General features: G+C 40.2%; 1 protein-coding gene across 4 annotated transcripts in view; it reads right to left on the minus strand.

The window, feature by feature from the left end:
- The window catches only part of C6H8orf34 (chromosome 6 C8orf34 homolog), a 361,855-nt gene extending 349,402 nt beyond the window's left edge, over positions 1–12,453 (minus strand). The window contains exon 1 of one of the 4 annotated variants that reach the window (XM_047783787.1): positions 11,834–12,453. In XM_047783787.1, the coding sequence (XP_047639743.1) occupies positions 11,834–11,902 (69 nt within the window). In that variant the 5' untranslated portion in view covers positions 11,903–12,453. The remainder of the gene's footprint in view (positions 1–11,833) is intronic. The other 3 variants (XM_047783785.1, XM_047783789.1, XM_047783788.1) reach the window with 3 other exon arrangements.
- Positions 12,454–17,938: the final 5,485 nt, after the last annotated feature.

The raw sequence follows: 17,938 nt of genomic DNA on the forward strand, positions 1-17,938 counted from the left end.
GCTGCCAAATACCCTGAGCGCACCACCCCACACCCTTTAACAGGCAAAACTATGTTTTCATGGGCCGATTCTTACAATGAGTGACTCTTAATAGAGGCTTTTCCACTGTACAGCTCAGCAAAAGTGATTCTTCAACAGTCCAACCTTACGCAGAATGGGTACCCAAATCATCATCAAACTAATTTTATCCTAATAAAATAACTTTGAAAAATAACTTAAGAACTTAATGGATATGATCTTCATGAATTCTTCTTTCAATATTATTTCTCAAAACTGAACATAAACCAAGTGATTTCGATCTCTGTCTTGAATTCATGACCAATCTATAGACGGTAGCGACAGAATGTAGGTAACTGCACCCAATGTCCTAACAATGTTAAGTGACAGTCAGATTGAAAGTAATTCTGCCAAAACTAGGACTTTTTGTGAGCTTCCAAAAAGGAGAGTATTTGACATCTGTATATTTTAAGTGTTGTTTTTCCTGTCATTATTGTACCACTAAGAGGAAAGATACTAGGGAATCTTTCAACAAATATTTCTGGGCAGAACAGAAATAATATTCTGTGCTTAGTAATCTGTAGCTGGTTTAGCTGTCATTTTATATAATGCTAAGATTGTTATTCTATTTTGGAAGTAAAAAAAAATACATCAGGAAAAAAATGAAATAACCAAAACAGTACCAGGTCCTATAGAGAGCATTCTTAGGGGTAAAAGGGTATTAAAAATAATCTCTCAAAAATATGAAGCTACAATAAATCTTATACAATGAAGTTCACTTTATACAAATAGATACGTTATTTTAATGTAAAAATCAAATACATCCTCAATTCAATACAGCTTGTCACTATGAATTTAGATCAATATGTTCAAACAGCGAAGGAACAGCAGGAGTTATACACTCCTATATGCTCCAGGCTATACTTCAAAAAGAAATTGCTTTTTATGTTAAAGGAACAACTTACAACCTGAAACTATCAGTATGTTTCATGTAGAACACTATCCCACCATGAGTTAATTTAGATATTTTACTAACTCCTGTTCAGATGTCTTATTATTGCTAAGAACTTTCAGGAACAAAAATAACAACAATAGAAACTACTCTATTTAACAAATCTGCCCCTTACCTTATTCAGTTGACATACTTGATTTTAGGGCTAAGTTTCTTAAAAAAATAATCTCTAGATGTGAATTTCAAATATAAATTTCTAACTTCTAGGTGTATAATGACAGAATGTATTGATGAGTATGAAATGGACCAGGCATATAAACAAAAAACCAAGGTCAGCTTTTGTATAATTATCAGAACAGAATGGTTCAGAACAACCCAAGTGTATCAGTCTTTTCTAAATACACATGAGGTTTTTTTCTGCTGTTTTGTTTTTGTTTTTGTTTTGGCCATGCCTGAGGCGTGCAAAAGTTCCCAGGCCAGGGACCCAGGGACTGAAACCACTCCACAGCAGTGACCCAAGCCACAGCAGTGACAACGCTGAGTCCCTAGCCATTTTAGCCACCAGGGAACCCCATGCATGAGCTTTTGAGGACAGGAAATGTTTTTCTTGAATTTATATGTCTCAGTACATAATACAGCACCAGATAAATATGTACCAAATGAATGTAAATGAAGCTCCAAACATCATGCACCAAAGAATAGATGTTGAGAAGACAACAAAGACATAATGAATTTTCAAGAAAGTGAAATTTCCTATAAACTTCTGAGAACAGTCCCAGACTCCTAGTGCAAAAAATAATTCATACACAAACTATACCTTTCACATGTGATAGGTTGGTGCTGATTTTTTCATTCATAAATATTCTGACAGCTACTTAGGAGAATACATCTGATGTACTAGCTATTTTCAAGGCATGAAGACATAGCTACAAATCCGTCTTTGAGGAGTTAATATTCTAGTTGAATAAACAATATATACTGAAATCAGCTATATCATATCCAATGAAATAATATCAATAGGGGACAATAAGGGATATGAAGAAAAACAGAAAATCATGCTACAGAGAGTGATAGGGGAGTTGGGGTTGTGTGTGCTATTTTAATTAAGGCTGAGCTAATAAGGAGTATTGTGGATTGTATTCTAATTATGGAATAATGATTCCAAATTATACCAAAGTATATTGTCACTTTTATGACACACCAACAAGCAAAGCCTCCCCTAATCCCACCAATGAATGCGCCCGCGCGCGCGCACACACACACACACACACACACACACACACACACTACAAAACACATACTTTCCTTTGCCAAGTGCTACTTTCTTTTCCACTTTTGCCACAATGCTTTTTCAGAGATACCAGAACTACAACCTGAGTTAGTTAGTTCTATTCTCTGGAGACAAGAAACTCAACCTTTAAAGGATTGTTCCACATGGCCTGTCACTGGGTAACAGATACTGATAAAAAAGAGAAGTAAGGAGTTCCCATCATGGCGCAGTGGTTAACGAATCCGACTAGGAACCATGAGGTTGCGGGTTCAATCCCTGCCCTTGCTCAGTGGGTTAACGATCCGGCGTTGCCCTGAGCTGTGGTGTAGGTTGCAGACGCGGCTCGGATCCCGCGTTGCTGTGGCTCTGGCGTAGGCCAGTGGCTACAGCTCCGATTCAACCCCTAGCCTGGGAACCTCCATATGCCGCGGGAGCGGCCCAAGAAATAGCAACAACAACAACAACAAAAAAAAAGACAAAAGACAAAAAAAAAAGAGAGAAGCAAGAGGGATATGTGGATGACCGCCAACATTTACTGGGTGTCCACTAAGTGCCAGGCACCAGACTGGGTTCTTTAGACTTTGTTTCATTTCATATACTCCGCACGAAATCCCCCTTAAGTATTATTTTGCAGATAAAACAGATGTTCAAGGAGATGAAGCAACTTGCTTAGGGTCAAGCAAACAGTAAATGATTGTTAGCCCAGACTTACTTCCAAAAAAATCACCTGCCTCATCCCATATAACTATACCATGCATCTTCCTCCATATTAAATACAAATGCACTTGGGAGGGGGTGGTTATGCATTAAGCCTTGTAGAGGGGTGTGAATTAATTTACCAGGTCCTCTCGAGAGAGCAGATATTACAAAGGGGAAAATACGGATGCAAGTGAATTAGGTAGTTAAGTACATATTTAAAAGTTATTCACTGCACCTAAAGGTTAATTAATGGGATGGGGGAGGTTTTGCTCTAGGTCTTAAAGGAATAAATATTAAGATGGTATTTGCTTGCTGGTTTTATCTTTGATCTTTTTTTTTTCTCCATAGAAAGGAGAAAATATACAAATTAATGTTTTGTTTAATGCAATAAACATCTGCCTAGCTTTATAGTCAGTGTCCCATTAGACACTTGAGTAAATGCACAACAAAGCAGAAGGCAACACACTTGTTTCCCAGCATTAAGAACTGAAGATCTGCTGTTAGGTACAAGACATGGTATAATATATGAACAAATACCTCTTGTCAGCAGATCACTGGCACTCATGCACCCTTTAGTTAGAAGAAACTTCTCTCCCACTGGATAGACTGTCCTCAGAGGAATGGCACAGAAAGCAGGATGATGCCACTACTCAGGCTGGTGACATCAGTCCACTTTTTATGATACACATTTTAGTGCTATAAAATTCCCTCTCCGCACTGTTGGAACTGCATCTCACACATTTTGATGTATCTTCCTTTTCACTGATGTATATTTATTTCCTTGTGATTTTTTTCTTTGATTATATAGAAGTGTGTTGTACAGTTTCCCAGTGTTTGGGGGGAACTTTCCTGTTTTCTTTCTCTTATTGATTTCTACTTTTGTCCCATTGTGATGGAGAAAACAGCTTGTCTGATTGCAATGGAGGATTGTTTTGTGATTCTGGGGAAGAATCCAGCTTTGTATACATTCTGTGCCACTTGAAAAGAATGTGTGTTCTGCTATTATTGCATAGAGTGCTCTACTGAAGTCAACTAGCTCCTGTCGTTTGATGTGTTGCTGAGTTCCTCTACAGTGTTTCCAATTTTCTGTCTAGTTATTCTCTCAATTGTCAAGAGAGGGGATTTGCAGTCCCCCACTATAATTGCAGATTTATCTATTTCTCTTGTTAGTTTCATGGGTTTCTGCTTCACACAACTTGCAAATCTGCTGTTCAGTGCAGATAATTCACAATTGCTCTTTTTCCTGATGGGTTGACCCTTCTGTCATTATAGAATGAAACTTCCTGCCTTTGGTAATTTTCTATCCTCTAGAGTCTACTTTTTCTGATATTAACATAGCCACTCCTGCTTCCTTTTGATGTTTGCATAGTATTTTTCCATTCTTTTAGTTTTATTCTGCCTGTATCTTTGTATTTGAAGTAAGTTTCCTGAAAACAACATTTAATTGGTCACATTTTTTTAATCCACTCTAACAATTTTTTTCTTTTTAGAGCTGTACCAGCAGCATATGGAAGTTCCAGGCTAGGGTCAAATTGGAGCTACAGCTTTCCCACCTACACCACAGCCACAGCAACGCCAGATCCAAGCCGTGTCTGTGAACTACACCATAGCTAATGGCAACACCGGATCTTTAACCCATTGAGTGAGGCCAGGGATCGAACCCGCATCCTCATGGATACTAGGTGGATTCACTTCCACTGTGCCACATTGGGAACTCCCACTCTAGCAATTTCTGTCTTTTAGACCATGTTGCATTTAATTTAATTGTTGACATATTACAGCCATGTCTGCCATGTTATTTTTTGTTGTCTGTTCTCTGTTTTGTTTAGTTTATTTCCTTTTTCCTATACTGGGGGTTACCTGAACATTTTTTAAATTGCATTTTTATTTATCTATAGTTGAGGGGATCTCTTTGTATAGCTTTTTTAGTGGTTGCTCTAGGTATTACATTTTACAGACATAATCAATTAAGCATTGTGATTTACCAGTTTGAGTGAAATAGAGAAAACCTATCTCCCTTGCACCTTTAGTCTTCCCTGCTTATAAGACTAGTTCCTTAAATATTTTCTCTACATGCATTTACAGCCACATTTGTCATTTTTAAAGTTGTTTTCAGCTTTCAGACATAATTTAGAAAACTCAAGAGGAGAAGGAAAAAATATTATCTTTACTCACTTACTGCTCTCTCCATGTTCTTTCTTCTTGAAGCTCTAAACTTCCTTCTTTTATCATTTCCTTTCCTGTTTAGAGAACTTCCTGTAGCCATACTTTTAGGGAAGGCCTGCTGACGACAAATTCTCTTGATTCCCCCTTCACTTCTGAAGGCTATTTTCTCTAACAGAATTCTAGATTCTCCTTTTTAGCACTTGAAAAGCACTGTGCCCCTTCCTTCTAACCTCCATAGATTGATGAAAAATCTGGTGTCATTCGAATTGTTTTTTTTTTCGTCTAAAGGTATAATGTTGTATTTCTCTGGCTCTTTTCAAAACTAATGGCTAATGTCTCAAGAAGTTAAACATACACTTACCCTATGATCAGCCAATCTAGTCCAGGTAGACAAGAGAAACAAAAGCAGAAATCCAAGCAAAATACTAATTTATCGATCAAAAGACATAAACTACTGACAGAGGATACAACATGGATGAACTGCAAAATAATGATATTAAGTTTAAAAAAATATACACCTTCCCCAGGAAAAAAGTGCATAGTGTATGATTCTATTTATAGACAACTCTCTAGAAAAGGAAAACCACTCAGTGAAAAAAGGAGATCAGTGGTTGCCTGGGGATGTGGAAGGAGTGAGGAAGGGCAGGAGGGAGGCATTACAAAGAGGCATTCCAGACCGCAGGGGATGGGAGGTGCATATGGGAAGATGTCTCAACTGAGTCCATATATTTTAAGGCACCTTCCAGGAAATTCCAAGCATTTTCACAGCATATTAACTCTATGACACCTGACCACATATAGGTGCAAAGGAGATGCCACCACTCATAATAAAGAAGTGCTGTGCAAAAAGAAACAGAGACATGATCTCTGCCTCAGCACTCTTTCTTATGTTCCAGGACTCATATGCATTTATTTTTTAATATTTTTGCTGATCTTTTTTATTTTTTTTTGTCTTTTGTCTTATTAGGGCCACATCATGGCACACAGAGGTTCCCATGCTACGGGTCTAATCAGAGCTACAGCTGCCCGGCCGATACCACAGCCACAGCAATGGCAGATCCAAGCCACGTCTGTGACCCACACCACAGCTCACAGCAATGCCTGCCTGATCCTTAACCCACTGAGCAAGGCCAGGGATCAAATCCACAACCTAATCGTTCCTAGTTGGATTCGTTTCTGCTGCACCACAACGGAAACTCTTTTTTTGTGTGTGATTTTTGCTGATATTTCAAAAAAATTTTTGAGAGGGAGAAGAGGAAAATGCATACACTTAATTAACTGGAATTTTAAATTTTCTTTACTCAGAATTTTAGTTTATTTTTTATTGGTTGCCATATATAAACCAATGATACAATTCTTAACTACATTCACATAATTGAATGTTTAAAGAAACCCAATGAATGAACTAGTACTCGTTTCCTAGATGTTTTTTTAAGTATTTTTAAATTTTGAAATAATTTTAAACTTACAGAAAAAGTATATGAATAGCATAAGGAAATCCATATACGCTTCACCTAGAGGCCCCATTTTGGTTTTGTTGCCAGATTTCCCCAAAATATCCTTCACAGCAAAAGTATCAAATTTAGAACCATATTTTGCACTTAGTTGTCATCTCTTTCAGTCTGAGACCTATTTGACCTTCATAATCTTAACATTTTTTAAGATTCCAGATCAGTAGAATTTCCCCATCAGGCTTATCAGATATTTCCTCATTATTTAAGACACACGTGAGTTACACGAATATTACAGAAGTGACGACACGTTGTCTTAATTGCATCCTAACCGGGGGAACATGATATTGGTTTGCCCATCACATAAGTAAAGGAGTGTCTGCCAGGTTTCTTCACTACAGAGCTACTTTTTTCCCCTTTATATTTAATAACTATTTTGTGGAAAGATACCAGAGATTATGTAACATCTCATTCCTCATCCCACTTTCACCCATTAGTTTTTTAGCAAGCTGGTTGCCAAGTAGTGATTTTCTAATTCCATCACCCCTTCCAATTTTATTATTTGTACTTATTATAAGGCAAAGCTTTCTCTTCTCCCCATAATTGAAACACATCCATGCATCCCATGAATGTGTGAAATAAAACATTCCTATTTTATAAAGTAAGATAATGTGACTATCAATCTTTATTTCAATTCTTAAATCGTCCCAGACGTTCATGGGAGCGTCTTCAAATGGCTTCTGTGTCCCTTTGACATGATCCTATCATTCTTTGACACTTCCTTTTTAGCATAATAATATGTTCCAGGTTTCAGCTCATATTTCCTAGCTCCAAGCCCAGAATTAACCATTTCTCCAAGAATACCTGGTTCCACTGAATGGGGAATGGTATTTAGAACCCAAAATCTGGTTGCTAGGGTCAACCGTACATTTGATGAGTCCATCTCATAAATCAATGAACACAAATGGAGACCATGTGAGCAGAAGCCCTTTGAACTAAACCCAGAAGGTCCCAAAGTGATTCCATTCTTCTTGAAGTAGGTCAGGCCACATGTGGGAAAATGTGGTGAACTTAGTTTGCCATATTTTCAATATACAGAGATTTAAAAATTCCAAGGAGATTTTTTTATGAAGATCCCATTAGTCTGGTTTTTTTTAAATGATTAAAGTACAGTGAATTTACAATGTTGTGTTAGTTTCAAGTGTACAGCAATTATGTGTGCATGTATCTTCTTTTTTCAGATTCTTTTGCATTACAGGTTACTACAAAATATTGAGTATACTGTGCTATTGAATATACTGCACACCGTGCTATACAATAGGACCCTGTTTTTTAATCTATTATGTATACAGAGTCTTATATCCCAAACTCCTCATTTATCCTTCCTTCTTCCTTTCCTATTTTGGTAACCATAAGTTTGTTTTCTATGTCTGTGAGTCTATTTCTGTTTTAGAATAAGTTCACCTGCAACATTTTTTTTTTTGGATTCCACATACGAGTGAAATCATAAGGCATAGGATTTCACACTCTTGTGAGTATGTCAGGCCTGAACCAAGATATATCGCTGCCCTAGCACCTTTCCAACAAACAATTTTCAAATAATTATTCTATTTAACTAGACAAGAGAAACTGAAAGTATATATTTCTTTGTAATAAAAATAAGTACTTTATTGCAACATTTCACATCATATAACCTCTTGGGAATGAAATTTAACTGCTCACAATACTAACAAAATAGATCACTCGATCCCAACACGCAACAGAATTTCTGACAGCCAGTTTCTTTGACTGTTCAGTAGTTAGCCCTAGGGTTTGAGATAAGTCTTGTGTTTGCACTTACCTATGTGTGTTGCAAAAACCTATGTGTGTTTACTTTGGTGGGAGCCTAACCATTTCACATCTTACCAGCTAAGTAAGGAGCTATGTGTGAAATGTATGTTAAATATGATTATAGCTCTAATTTATTGCAGCGATGTAAAGCTCTCCTTATAGACTAATGTCCAGACTGACTGCCACTTGCCTGCCCTGAGTAGGCCAGTGAGGACACTAAAATTATTAATATCTTACAAACATTTCAAAGAGTTTGTGGAATCTGTCACTTTTAACATTTTCACCTTACATCTTTATGCCATTTAATTAAAATGTCATTACCCAAGCCTCTAATGCAATCATTTCTAGACATGGTTTTGTAATGCCTCAAAATAGCTTCAGAATAGTTAAAAGTAGTATAAGTTAATACTTCTAAATCAACCTGGAAACAAGATTAGTTTAATGCTAAAGAAGTTTTTGAAACACCATATTGTATGTAGCACTTTTATAAGTTTCTCAAATGATAAACTGTTAGAAGTAAATAAACTAAGTAAGAAATAAACTAATTATCTAAACTAAGTAAATAAACTGTACAGGCTTTAAAAAAAGAAAAACAACAACAAGTATCCAAGCATTCTCAACACCAGTATGTTACCTTTGCTATTGTTTTAAATAACATTCACACATTCTCTCTGAAGTACTTCACTCCAATGATTTTTTTTTTAATCAGTCCTAATTTACAAAATCTGTTAAGGGAACATATTGTCAGGTCTCATATATTCAAAACTAAAATAAGCCAATGTCACCAACTCCAGTGCCTCAACCGCCACACACAAAAATCACAACAAAGCACAGATATTAAAACTGGGGATCACCTAACTATTCTAATTCATGGTTGGTCAAGAGAAATTTTAGCTTATGTCACTGTTTCTGACCATGTGGCCCAAGAATTAAAGATGTGACAATAATTTATGCTACTTCTTAATAAATTCAGATTCCTAGGCTCCTCATCAGATCTCCTGAAGCAATTTTTATGAGAACCATTGCCCAGCGTCCTGGGAGTTTTGAGGAGAATGTTAGAACATTGCACCCTAGTGCTGCTTGTTTTCTAGCATGAGGAGAGGAAGGCTACAAGCCAGCGAGATTTCCCAGTTTGGGGAAGTATGTGTATTTCTCCTCTCAAGACCAAGCTCTCTCATGATCAAAATTGTTGCGTAAGGACCTGCTTTCAGTAGAAGAGAACCCACTTTTTTCCTTCAATTATGTAAAGTGCATTTCACCCCTTAAAAGTTAACTACTCATGGGAGTTCTCATCGTGGCTCAGCAGTAACGAATCCAACAAATATCCATAAGGACGCGGGTTCAATCCCTGACGGTGCTCGGTGAGTTAAAGATCTGGCATTGCGGTGAGCTGTGGTGGAGGTTGCAGACGTGGCTCAGATCCTGCGTGGCTGTGGCTGTGGTGTAGGCCAGCAGCTGTAGCTCGGATTCTGCCCCTAGCAGGGAACTTCCATATGCTGCAAGTGCGGCCTTAAAAACAAAAACAAAAACAAAAACCCCAAAATGTTAACTACTCATCACTGCAATCCAAGCTAATGAGGGGTATATGCAATATATGATCCCCAAAATCAATAAAATAAAAGCATGCAATCTTGTTTGTTTTTTAGTGAGGAGGGCTAATGATTTTATGAGACACTTTTGTCAAAATTTAACATTCATCAATGGAATTAGCTGGTGAGCATTTGGAAAAAAATAAGCATTAAAAAATCAATTTGGATTTATTTCCTAATTATGTAGAAAGTTTACATACAGTCCCAACTGTATTATTACCATTTGGAGAAAACCTTGGGGATTTTGAAATAAGTTAACAAATGAGGACATCTATTAAAAACAATTCATTTATTTTCACTGGTAAAACACACTTTATACACTAGAGAAGAAACACTCCGAATGTATTTATGATTCTTCTGATGCAGTTAACACATAGTGCCACAGAAGGCTATTATGTTTCAACTCGGAATATTTCCATCTATATAGATAGAGATAATGGAGAGATAGGTATAGATACATATTTATGTATAGTCTCTAATCTTTAGACTCACAGAAAAGAATTCTAGCAGCTCCAGCAATTCTGTTTTTGTATGTGGACTTCTTTTCGCAGAACTTTTGGCAGAAACAAGAATCAAGACATAACACTGTAGGACTTTATGACTACAGAACAGTTTCAGTTGAAATAGCGGTTGTTTATCTCTCAAGATACGAACTTACACGTTGGTTAGAGAAACCAGAGTTGTTGCAAATCTTGGTTATTTGAAACCCGTTATGACCATACCCTTGTCCGCTCCCTTTTTGTGCTGGGACATTCAACTGCATTCTTTTTCCCCCTGCAGTTGTCGTTCTGCTCTCCTCAGTCCGGAGAAGGTGCTCCATCCTCTAGCTCTTCCTTCTGCCGCGTTCCAGCCTTAAGAGACTGCGGAAGTATAACCCCCACCTCCCGCCCAAGAATGACCAAAACGGTTTGGTTTGTGTGTACTTTTTCTTTTTTTTTTCTTTCTTTTCTTTTTTTTTTTTTTTTTTTTTTTTTGCGGGAGGGGACATTTCGGCCCTCCCACGTATACTCGCGGCGGGTCGGTGTCCAGCCGAACCGCTGGACCGGGAGAGGAAGGAACCCTGGACAGCCCTCCCCACCGGCCCCTGCAGCTGCCCAGCGCCCTGGCAACCAGCGGGACGCTTTCCCGGTGCCAGGTTTCAGTCTCCAGTTCTCATTTTTCTCCTGTTCGCCCGCTCTTCCTTTCTCCTTCTGTATTTTTGTCATCATTCCTTTGATGGCGAGAGAAAACAGCTCAGAGCTACATGTCTCCTTCCCATAAATACGCGGGTGCTTTTCCCGAACCTTTCTCCGCCCCCTTCCTCCCCCTAACACAGGTAGGGTCTGCAATGAATGCAAAGGACTCTCGTTTCACCCAGAGACCAATGTCAGCGCCTCAGCTGGACAATTTCATTCAACACGCCCGCCAGAAGCCTACTCCTTACCACTTGAGTTTTCTTCCAGTTAACCTTCCTGCATCCATCCCATTGCTAAGCACCTCCTCCACCTTTTTTCGAATTCTACTACTGCCCACATGAGGGGAGGAGGGGGAAGCAACGCGCAAGACAGTGTGAATTCCGGGAAGAAAGTGTGTGTAAGACTGAGTGTGTGCATCCGTCCATCTCACCCTGTGCGGGCCCTGTGCATGTGGCTGCGAGGTGCAGGAGTGACACCTCAAACTTGCCCTGCCAGGATGAGGCTTGTCCCTCCGGAGCTCACCTGTCCACGCCCAGGTAACCGAACAAGTGCCCGCGCGGCCGCGTTCCAGGACACTTGGATGCCAGAGAACTGGGGCCACAGGGGCACCCTTCCGCGCATCTCTTCTCCTTCCTTCCCTCCGGGGTGTTCTGCACCCCTTCCCCCAAAGACACGCGGGACCCCCTTCGCCCACAGCGCCTTACCTCAAACAGGGGACCGATCTTGTTCTTCTCCAGGTAAGCCTGGATCCGGGATTGCTGATGAGACGCCATGGAGAGACCGATGGGCCGCAGAGAGTGCGGGAGACCGCGCGGCGGTGCGCCTCCTCCGGGAACACCCGCTCTTTCCCCTGGACAGCGGCCGGGACAGGAGCTCGGGAGCCCTTGCTCCCCCCGCTCGGCACGGCGGGCTCGGCTCCGGGCGCGGGCGTGGGCTGCAGCCGCGGGAGCTGCGAGAGCGTGGGGCGCCGAGAGGCGGAAGCCCGGGCGCGGCGCCGCCAACTCAGACAACTCGGAGGCAAGGGTAGCGCTCCCGCATCGCGCTCGCCTTCTTGTCCACCGCGCGGCTCTCCGTAGCGCCCGGGCCGCGGGAACTGAAGCAGAGGTTCCCGGTTCCTCCTTCCTCCAAGCGACCGCTGCAGGAATCAGGGGGCGGGAGGCGAGCCGGGAGGCGCGGCTCTGCCTAGAGCGGCGCCGGGGGGCGCCCTCGGGCGGCTGGGGGCGGCAGGGTTCGAACTCGCGGCCAGCGTGCGCGTGCGTGCGTGTCCGCGCCCGAAGGTGGGCGCCCCTCTCCCAGGGATCTGGAGCCGACAACCGGGGCTGCTCCCCAGCCTGCGCTCGCCCTGCCAGCCGCTCCCTAGCGACAGCGCCTCTCCGAAAGCCAATGGTGAAGGTGCTTCTTTCCAAGTGCACATAAATCTGGTGCTTGTTGGCTGCTTCTTGGCAGCTACAAAGGCAGTTCGAAAGAGGGTCGTCCCCACCGCCCCCTGTCAGCTTCTCCTTGGCACCTCCTGCGCTGCCCCCACTAGCCCAGGGTCCAAGATCTGCAGACTTGCGAGATGGTGTGTGGGTCTGAGGGTTTGCCTTCCATTAGGAAATCTGGCTTGGCTTGGAACAGGTCGACGGGCTAAGAGTCCACCTGAAAATTCCCAAAGTGCAGACACGCAAAGGTTGGGAGCAAATCTTTAGCTTTTGATAAGAAGAGATAAAAGCGAGCCGGCCCTCCCAAGTTTGCCTTCCTGATCCTCATTGGATCACAACCCACATATAATTATGGCTACAGTTACATCTCAAATACTACATTATTGCACTTAATGATATTTCATCTAGATGATTCCGAAGCTCTACAGATTTAGCCAATAAACATTCTTATTATGTGGGAATTTCCAAGGTGAAAATGTCCAGACAGCAGGGATTTCTTCACAACCCCTTCCACAAACTCTCAAAAGCTCCTGGGGTGGGGGGTAGGGGGGGAAAACATTGAGACCTCCAAATCAAATGATGACTCCCCTGTCTCCTAACACTGATGGGCTACCAACATAAAAAGATTTACATTAGTAAACATAAGGTTTAGACTGAAGGGAATAATTATCCTAAAAGAGACTGCAGCATTTTCTTTTTTTTTCCACTGGGTTCTGGATTTCTGTAATTCATAATACCTTTATGGATGTCAGTGTTTTTTTCTCTGTATTTTAAATGAACTACTAAGTAAAGTGTTAAGAATGGAATATCCCAGAAAGTATTGTTAATTCTATTTAATAATTTACGTAAGAAATCTGCCAGAATACCTAAGAGCATAACCATCACTGATAACCTGAATTAGACATGATTTAGATCAGAAAGACGCCCAAGTTACTACTTTTAGATTCAGACTCGGGTGATCTACCCAGGGAGAGTTAAACTGATGAGCAGTTAACAGAGTTATCTCATGTTTTCCACTGCAGATCAAAGGTATACTTACATAAATGTACAGGAGAAATTAAATATAGAGAGTGAATATCAACATTTGTATTTGTGACTAGGTGGTGTACAGCCATCTATGACTCAGCTAAAAAGTCAGGTGTTTTTGAGACCATATAGCACTGGAGAATCAGAATGGTACCTTCTTCTAAGAAACGTAAGGGAGTTGCTTCTTTAAATCAGATTATCATCCTACTTATTGTCGTCTCCATGCTCACTGCATCTAGGGCCCTGAATGGAAAAGACAAAGCTTTTCTGGCAAAATACTTAAAACAGTAAAGGGAAGATTGTGAACTATATACATTTATGTATATATGTATATTAAAACACTGAACAAATTACATTTTTAACATTCAGGAAATATTTCAGAAGTTTTCCAAGGCCTACCTCAACTACCATCTTCTCCACAAAGCATTTATTTGTTCTCTTCATTCATGCCCAAACTTGATTTCATTGCCAAAATAAATATTCATTGCATGGTCTCTCTATGGCAGACATTACGTTAGGAGTGAGGATTCAAAGGTGAAGGGCCTTGTCTTTGTTCTCAGGTGTTCAGTCTTTTTGAGACCATTGGCATATACACAAATAATGACATTATAATGCGCAGGGCTAATATAGATACATAAAACATGCCGTGTGCATACTGATGATAAAAAATTACCTGTACCCAGATCATCAAGGAATGCTCCATAAAGGACATGATGTTTGAGCAAAGTGCCAAGGAAGAGTAAAATTTTAAAGTTTTCCGCAAAGAATTGGTAAAGATGGGGAGAATATTTCAGGCTTTGGCATTTAAAAAAATAGCCTGTGCAAAGGCACAGAGACGCAAAACAGGCTGATGGTTGGAGCAACAGAGGTGGATATGGAGGGAGGTGGAAAATGTAATAAGCAGGGTTCGGCTCATAAAAGGTCTTACTTGATAAGAAATATAGACTTGCATCTTCTGGGTGATGAGAAGTGACCAAGGCATTCTGAGCAAAAGAGTAGTATAGTCGGGAAAAAGCTTTAGAAAGATCACTTTGGTTACATGGTTACATCATGCATGACAGGTTGAAGAAGAATGCTATGGGGGATAACAAAGCTAATTTAGGTTACAGAATCCATAAGCAAATCATGAGGGCCAGCCTCTGGACTGGAGATAAAGGGATGGAAGGACGGGACACAAAGAACGCTGATGAGTTTGTTGATTGCCCGTATGTAGGATGAAGTTAGAAGAGGGAATCATAGATGATCCCCTGATGTCTGCAGTAAAGCTAAACGCTTATTATAATTTGTCTAATTGAGAGGGCCAGGTTTTGATTTAGTACTTTCAAACTCCAAAACTGAAGCTACTTCTGTTTTCTACCCTGTATCCTGAAAATCAGTCAAGAATTCAGTTTCTAGAAACCAGCATTCCTTGGCAGGAGGGGCTGTGTCTCATGACCTGGCACATCGTAGGCACTCAGTAAATAGCAGTTAAATGAATGAGTTAAACATTAGTGGATCAATTCAATCCAGCTACATTATCTCAGGCTGAACTTTGCCCCTGACACATGACATTTATGTTCTGTTTTGTTCTGTTTAATTAATTATATGCATCTTTGTCTCTCTTTTAAATTGTAAACACTCTAAAGTCATGAACTGTATCTTAATAATTCTCTTGTACTTTATAGCATAAACATAGTATATTTTCATACAATATATTTTTCATAACATATCTGCAATTAATATGCTATTGCTATACACTTGGAGAATATATTTCAATTAGTCATTTAAGAGTGACTGAAAAGTAACCATTGTCTTGGACTGAATTTACCAACTGTTTTCTGCAAATATAACTTAGTACCTTTATGATCCATTCCTTTTTTTGGCTTGACTACAGCATGAAAAGGCCAATTTCGGTGAGATTGTTTTGACCTCATTGTGCTACAGAAGTGCCTATCAGCATAATTTACAAATATACAGAATCCAATTTATAGCATGTTCTAAAGCCCTTGTCTAACTCCACCTTGCACAGCTCCTGAAACAAGTGATTTTTGATGAGAGATGAGAGAACAAGAGTGAAGGCCAGTAGGTCTTTTTAGGAAGTATAAGCAATCTAATCCCTTGAAATTAACTAAATATTTAAATAAGTATGCAGAGAAGTTCTGTACAAGTTCCTTGAATTTAGGCTGCTAGCCTGAAGCCTACTTACCCCTTTCCTGTATCTCTCTCACCTTAACACTTTAAAATAAACGACAGGAGTTCCCGTTATGGCGTAGTGGTTAGTGAATCTGACTAGCAACCAGGGGGTTGCGGGTTCCATCCCTGGCCTCACTCAGTGGGTCGAGGATCCAGCGTTGCCGTGAGCTGTGGTGTAGGTCGCAGACACGGCTGGGATCCCGAGTTGCCGTGGTTCTGGCCGGTGGCTACAGCTCCGATTAGCCCCCTAGCCTGGGAACCTCCATATGCAGCAGAAGCAGCCCAAGAAATGGCAAAAAGATAAACAAATAAAAAATAAAATTAAATAAACAGTGACAACTATTTTCCCAAAGAATTCAGTGGATTTTAATTTTTGAGCTGTTACGTGGAGAGGCCACATCAGAAACTGAAACAAAGGGGGTTCTCCAAAAGATACAGCAGAGAAGTGGGGACATGAAACAGTCCTGAATGAGGAACTTCCCAAATGTAACCTGATTTCAAAATTAGAATTGTCAGAAAAGGAATGATAATTACGGCTTAAACCACGTACAACTATTATACAGCAGGATATGCTATACATGGAAACTTCCATGTTTCAGGAAACAATTCAAAAGATGTGTGGGTGTATTTGGATGCTAATGCAAGAATATCTATGATCATTTCACCTATTACAGTATACTTTCAGTTATAAAGACTGATTTCAACATCCTATTAGATTTGTGATTGGCCTTGAGGATATCTGTGTTACTAAGTGTAGAGACTCATTTAGGTCTCCCCTAAATTTGATTCTTTCTTTAATATCTCCTCAGGAAAATGAAGAACATGTTTTCTTGTTTACTCTTAGACGGTGGTTCAAATCCAGCTGAAAGTGGTGGGGTGGGGGGCCAGGGGAAGGTGGACACATTATTTGGGAGCCTATCAAGCTCCCATTGAGAACACTGACCTCGGATAGAATCGAGGCTTTGCCATTTACTAGCCGTGTGATGTTCTGCAAGCCACTTAATCTCTCTGTCCTCAATATCCTCACGTGTAAACTGAAGATAAATGGTATTTAGTTCATCAATTTATTATCAGGATTAAAAGAGATTAGGCAGGAGGCACTCACACCAGGCCAGGTATGCAGGAAAGATTCAATAAAAGGTAATGCTAATAATATTATTATTATTATTATTGTCAACATCATCATCACCACCATCATTATCAAGTTCTTGAGACTTATTAGACTAATAAAATTCACATAAATGTGTTCCACCAATTATCCGAAAAAGTCCTAAGTAGAAAAAATATCTTGCAAATCAAAGCAGTAAGACAGGATATTAGTCTCTTAATGAAAGGAAATAAGAAAGGTCCCTCTAAATTTGAAAAGAGAGCTGTAAGATGAGTATAGATTGTTATATAAAATGACCCACTCAATTATATTAGCTTATATACAGAAATTGTTTCTAAGGGAAAAAAGCTTTCTACCTGAAGCCTGGTAAAAAGGGAGGCAATGGGGGGATTATCTTTGGGGGGATTATCCACATCCGTCAAGCAGGACAAAGATGACAGGACCCAGCACATACGGGTCATCAGGTCATTCAGGGAGGGTGGTGACAGAGTTTTCTTCACGTCTGCCTGAAGTGCCTCTCAGGATACATCAAATCATGAGCACACACACAGCACATATTATGTACTAGGTACTGTTACAAGCATTGCATACACTGCACTGGCTCATCTCATCCTCCATCCCATATGAAGTATGTCCTGCTATTAACTCATTTTTTTTAAGATGAGGAAACAGACACTCAGAAGGTAAGTAATTTGCCCGTGGTCCCAGCTAGTAACTAGTATAAGTCCAGCATCTTAAACCCCACCGACTGCTCCCCAACGCTCTACCAGTGTCCCAGTATCATTTCCTTTGCTTCACATTTGCTTTGACCAAAAAGTATTTTGCTGACTATTTTGACATCCCTCATATGTTTACATGGGGAAGGAGTGGCAGATACCCATGCAATTTTCTGGCCCCATACTAAATGAAAACACTGGCAAACTGGCTTGTAGCGTCTCTTGTGAGTTTGAATAATGCTAACCAATTGCCTTGAGACTGATTCTAACTGCTGATAACATTATCGACTCAGCAGACCTCCCAAATTGAGAACGCAAATGATACAGCCAGCTTGTGAAATCCTGCCATCCAGCCTTATCAAGTGA

The sequence above is a fragment of the Phacochoerus africanus genome, chromosome 6, assembly GCF_016906955.1.
Source record: "Phacochoerus africanus isolate WHEZ1 chromosome 6, ROS_Pafr_v1, whole genome shotgun sequence".
NCBI lineage: Eukaryota > Metazoa > Chordata > Mammalia > Artiodactyla > Suidae > Phacochoerus > Phacochoerus africanus.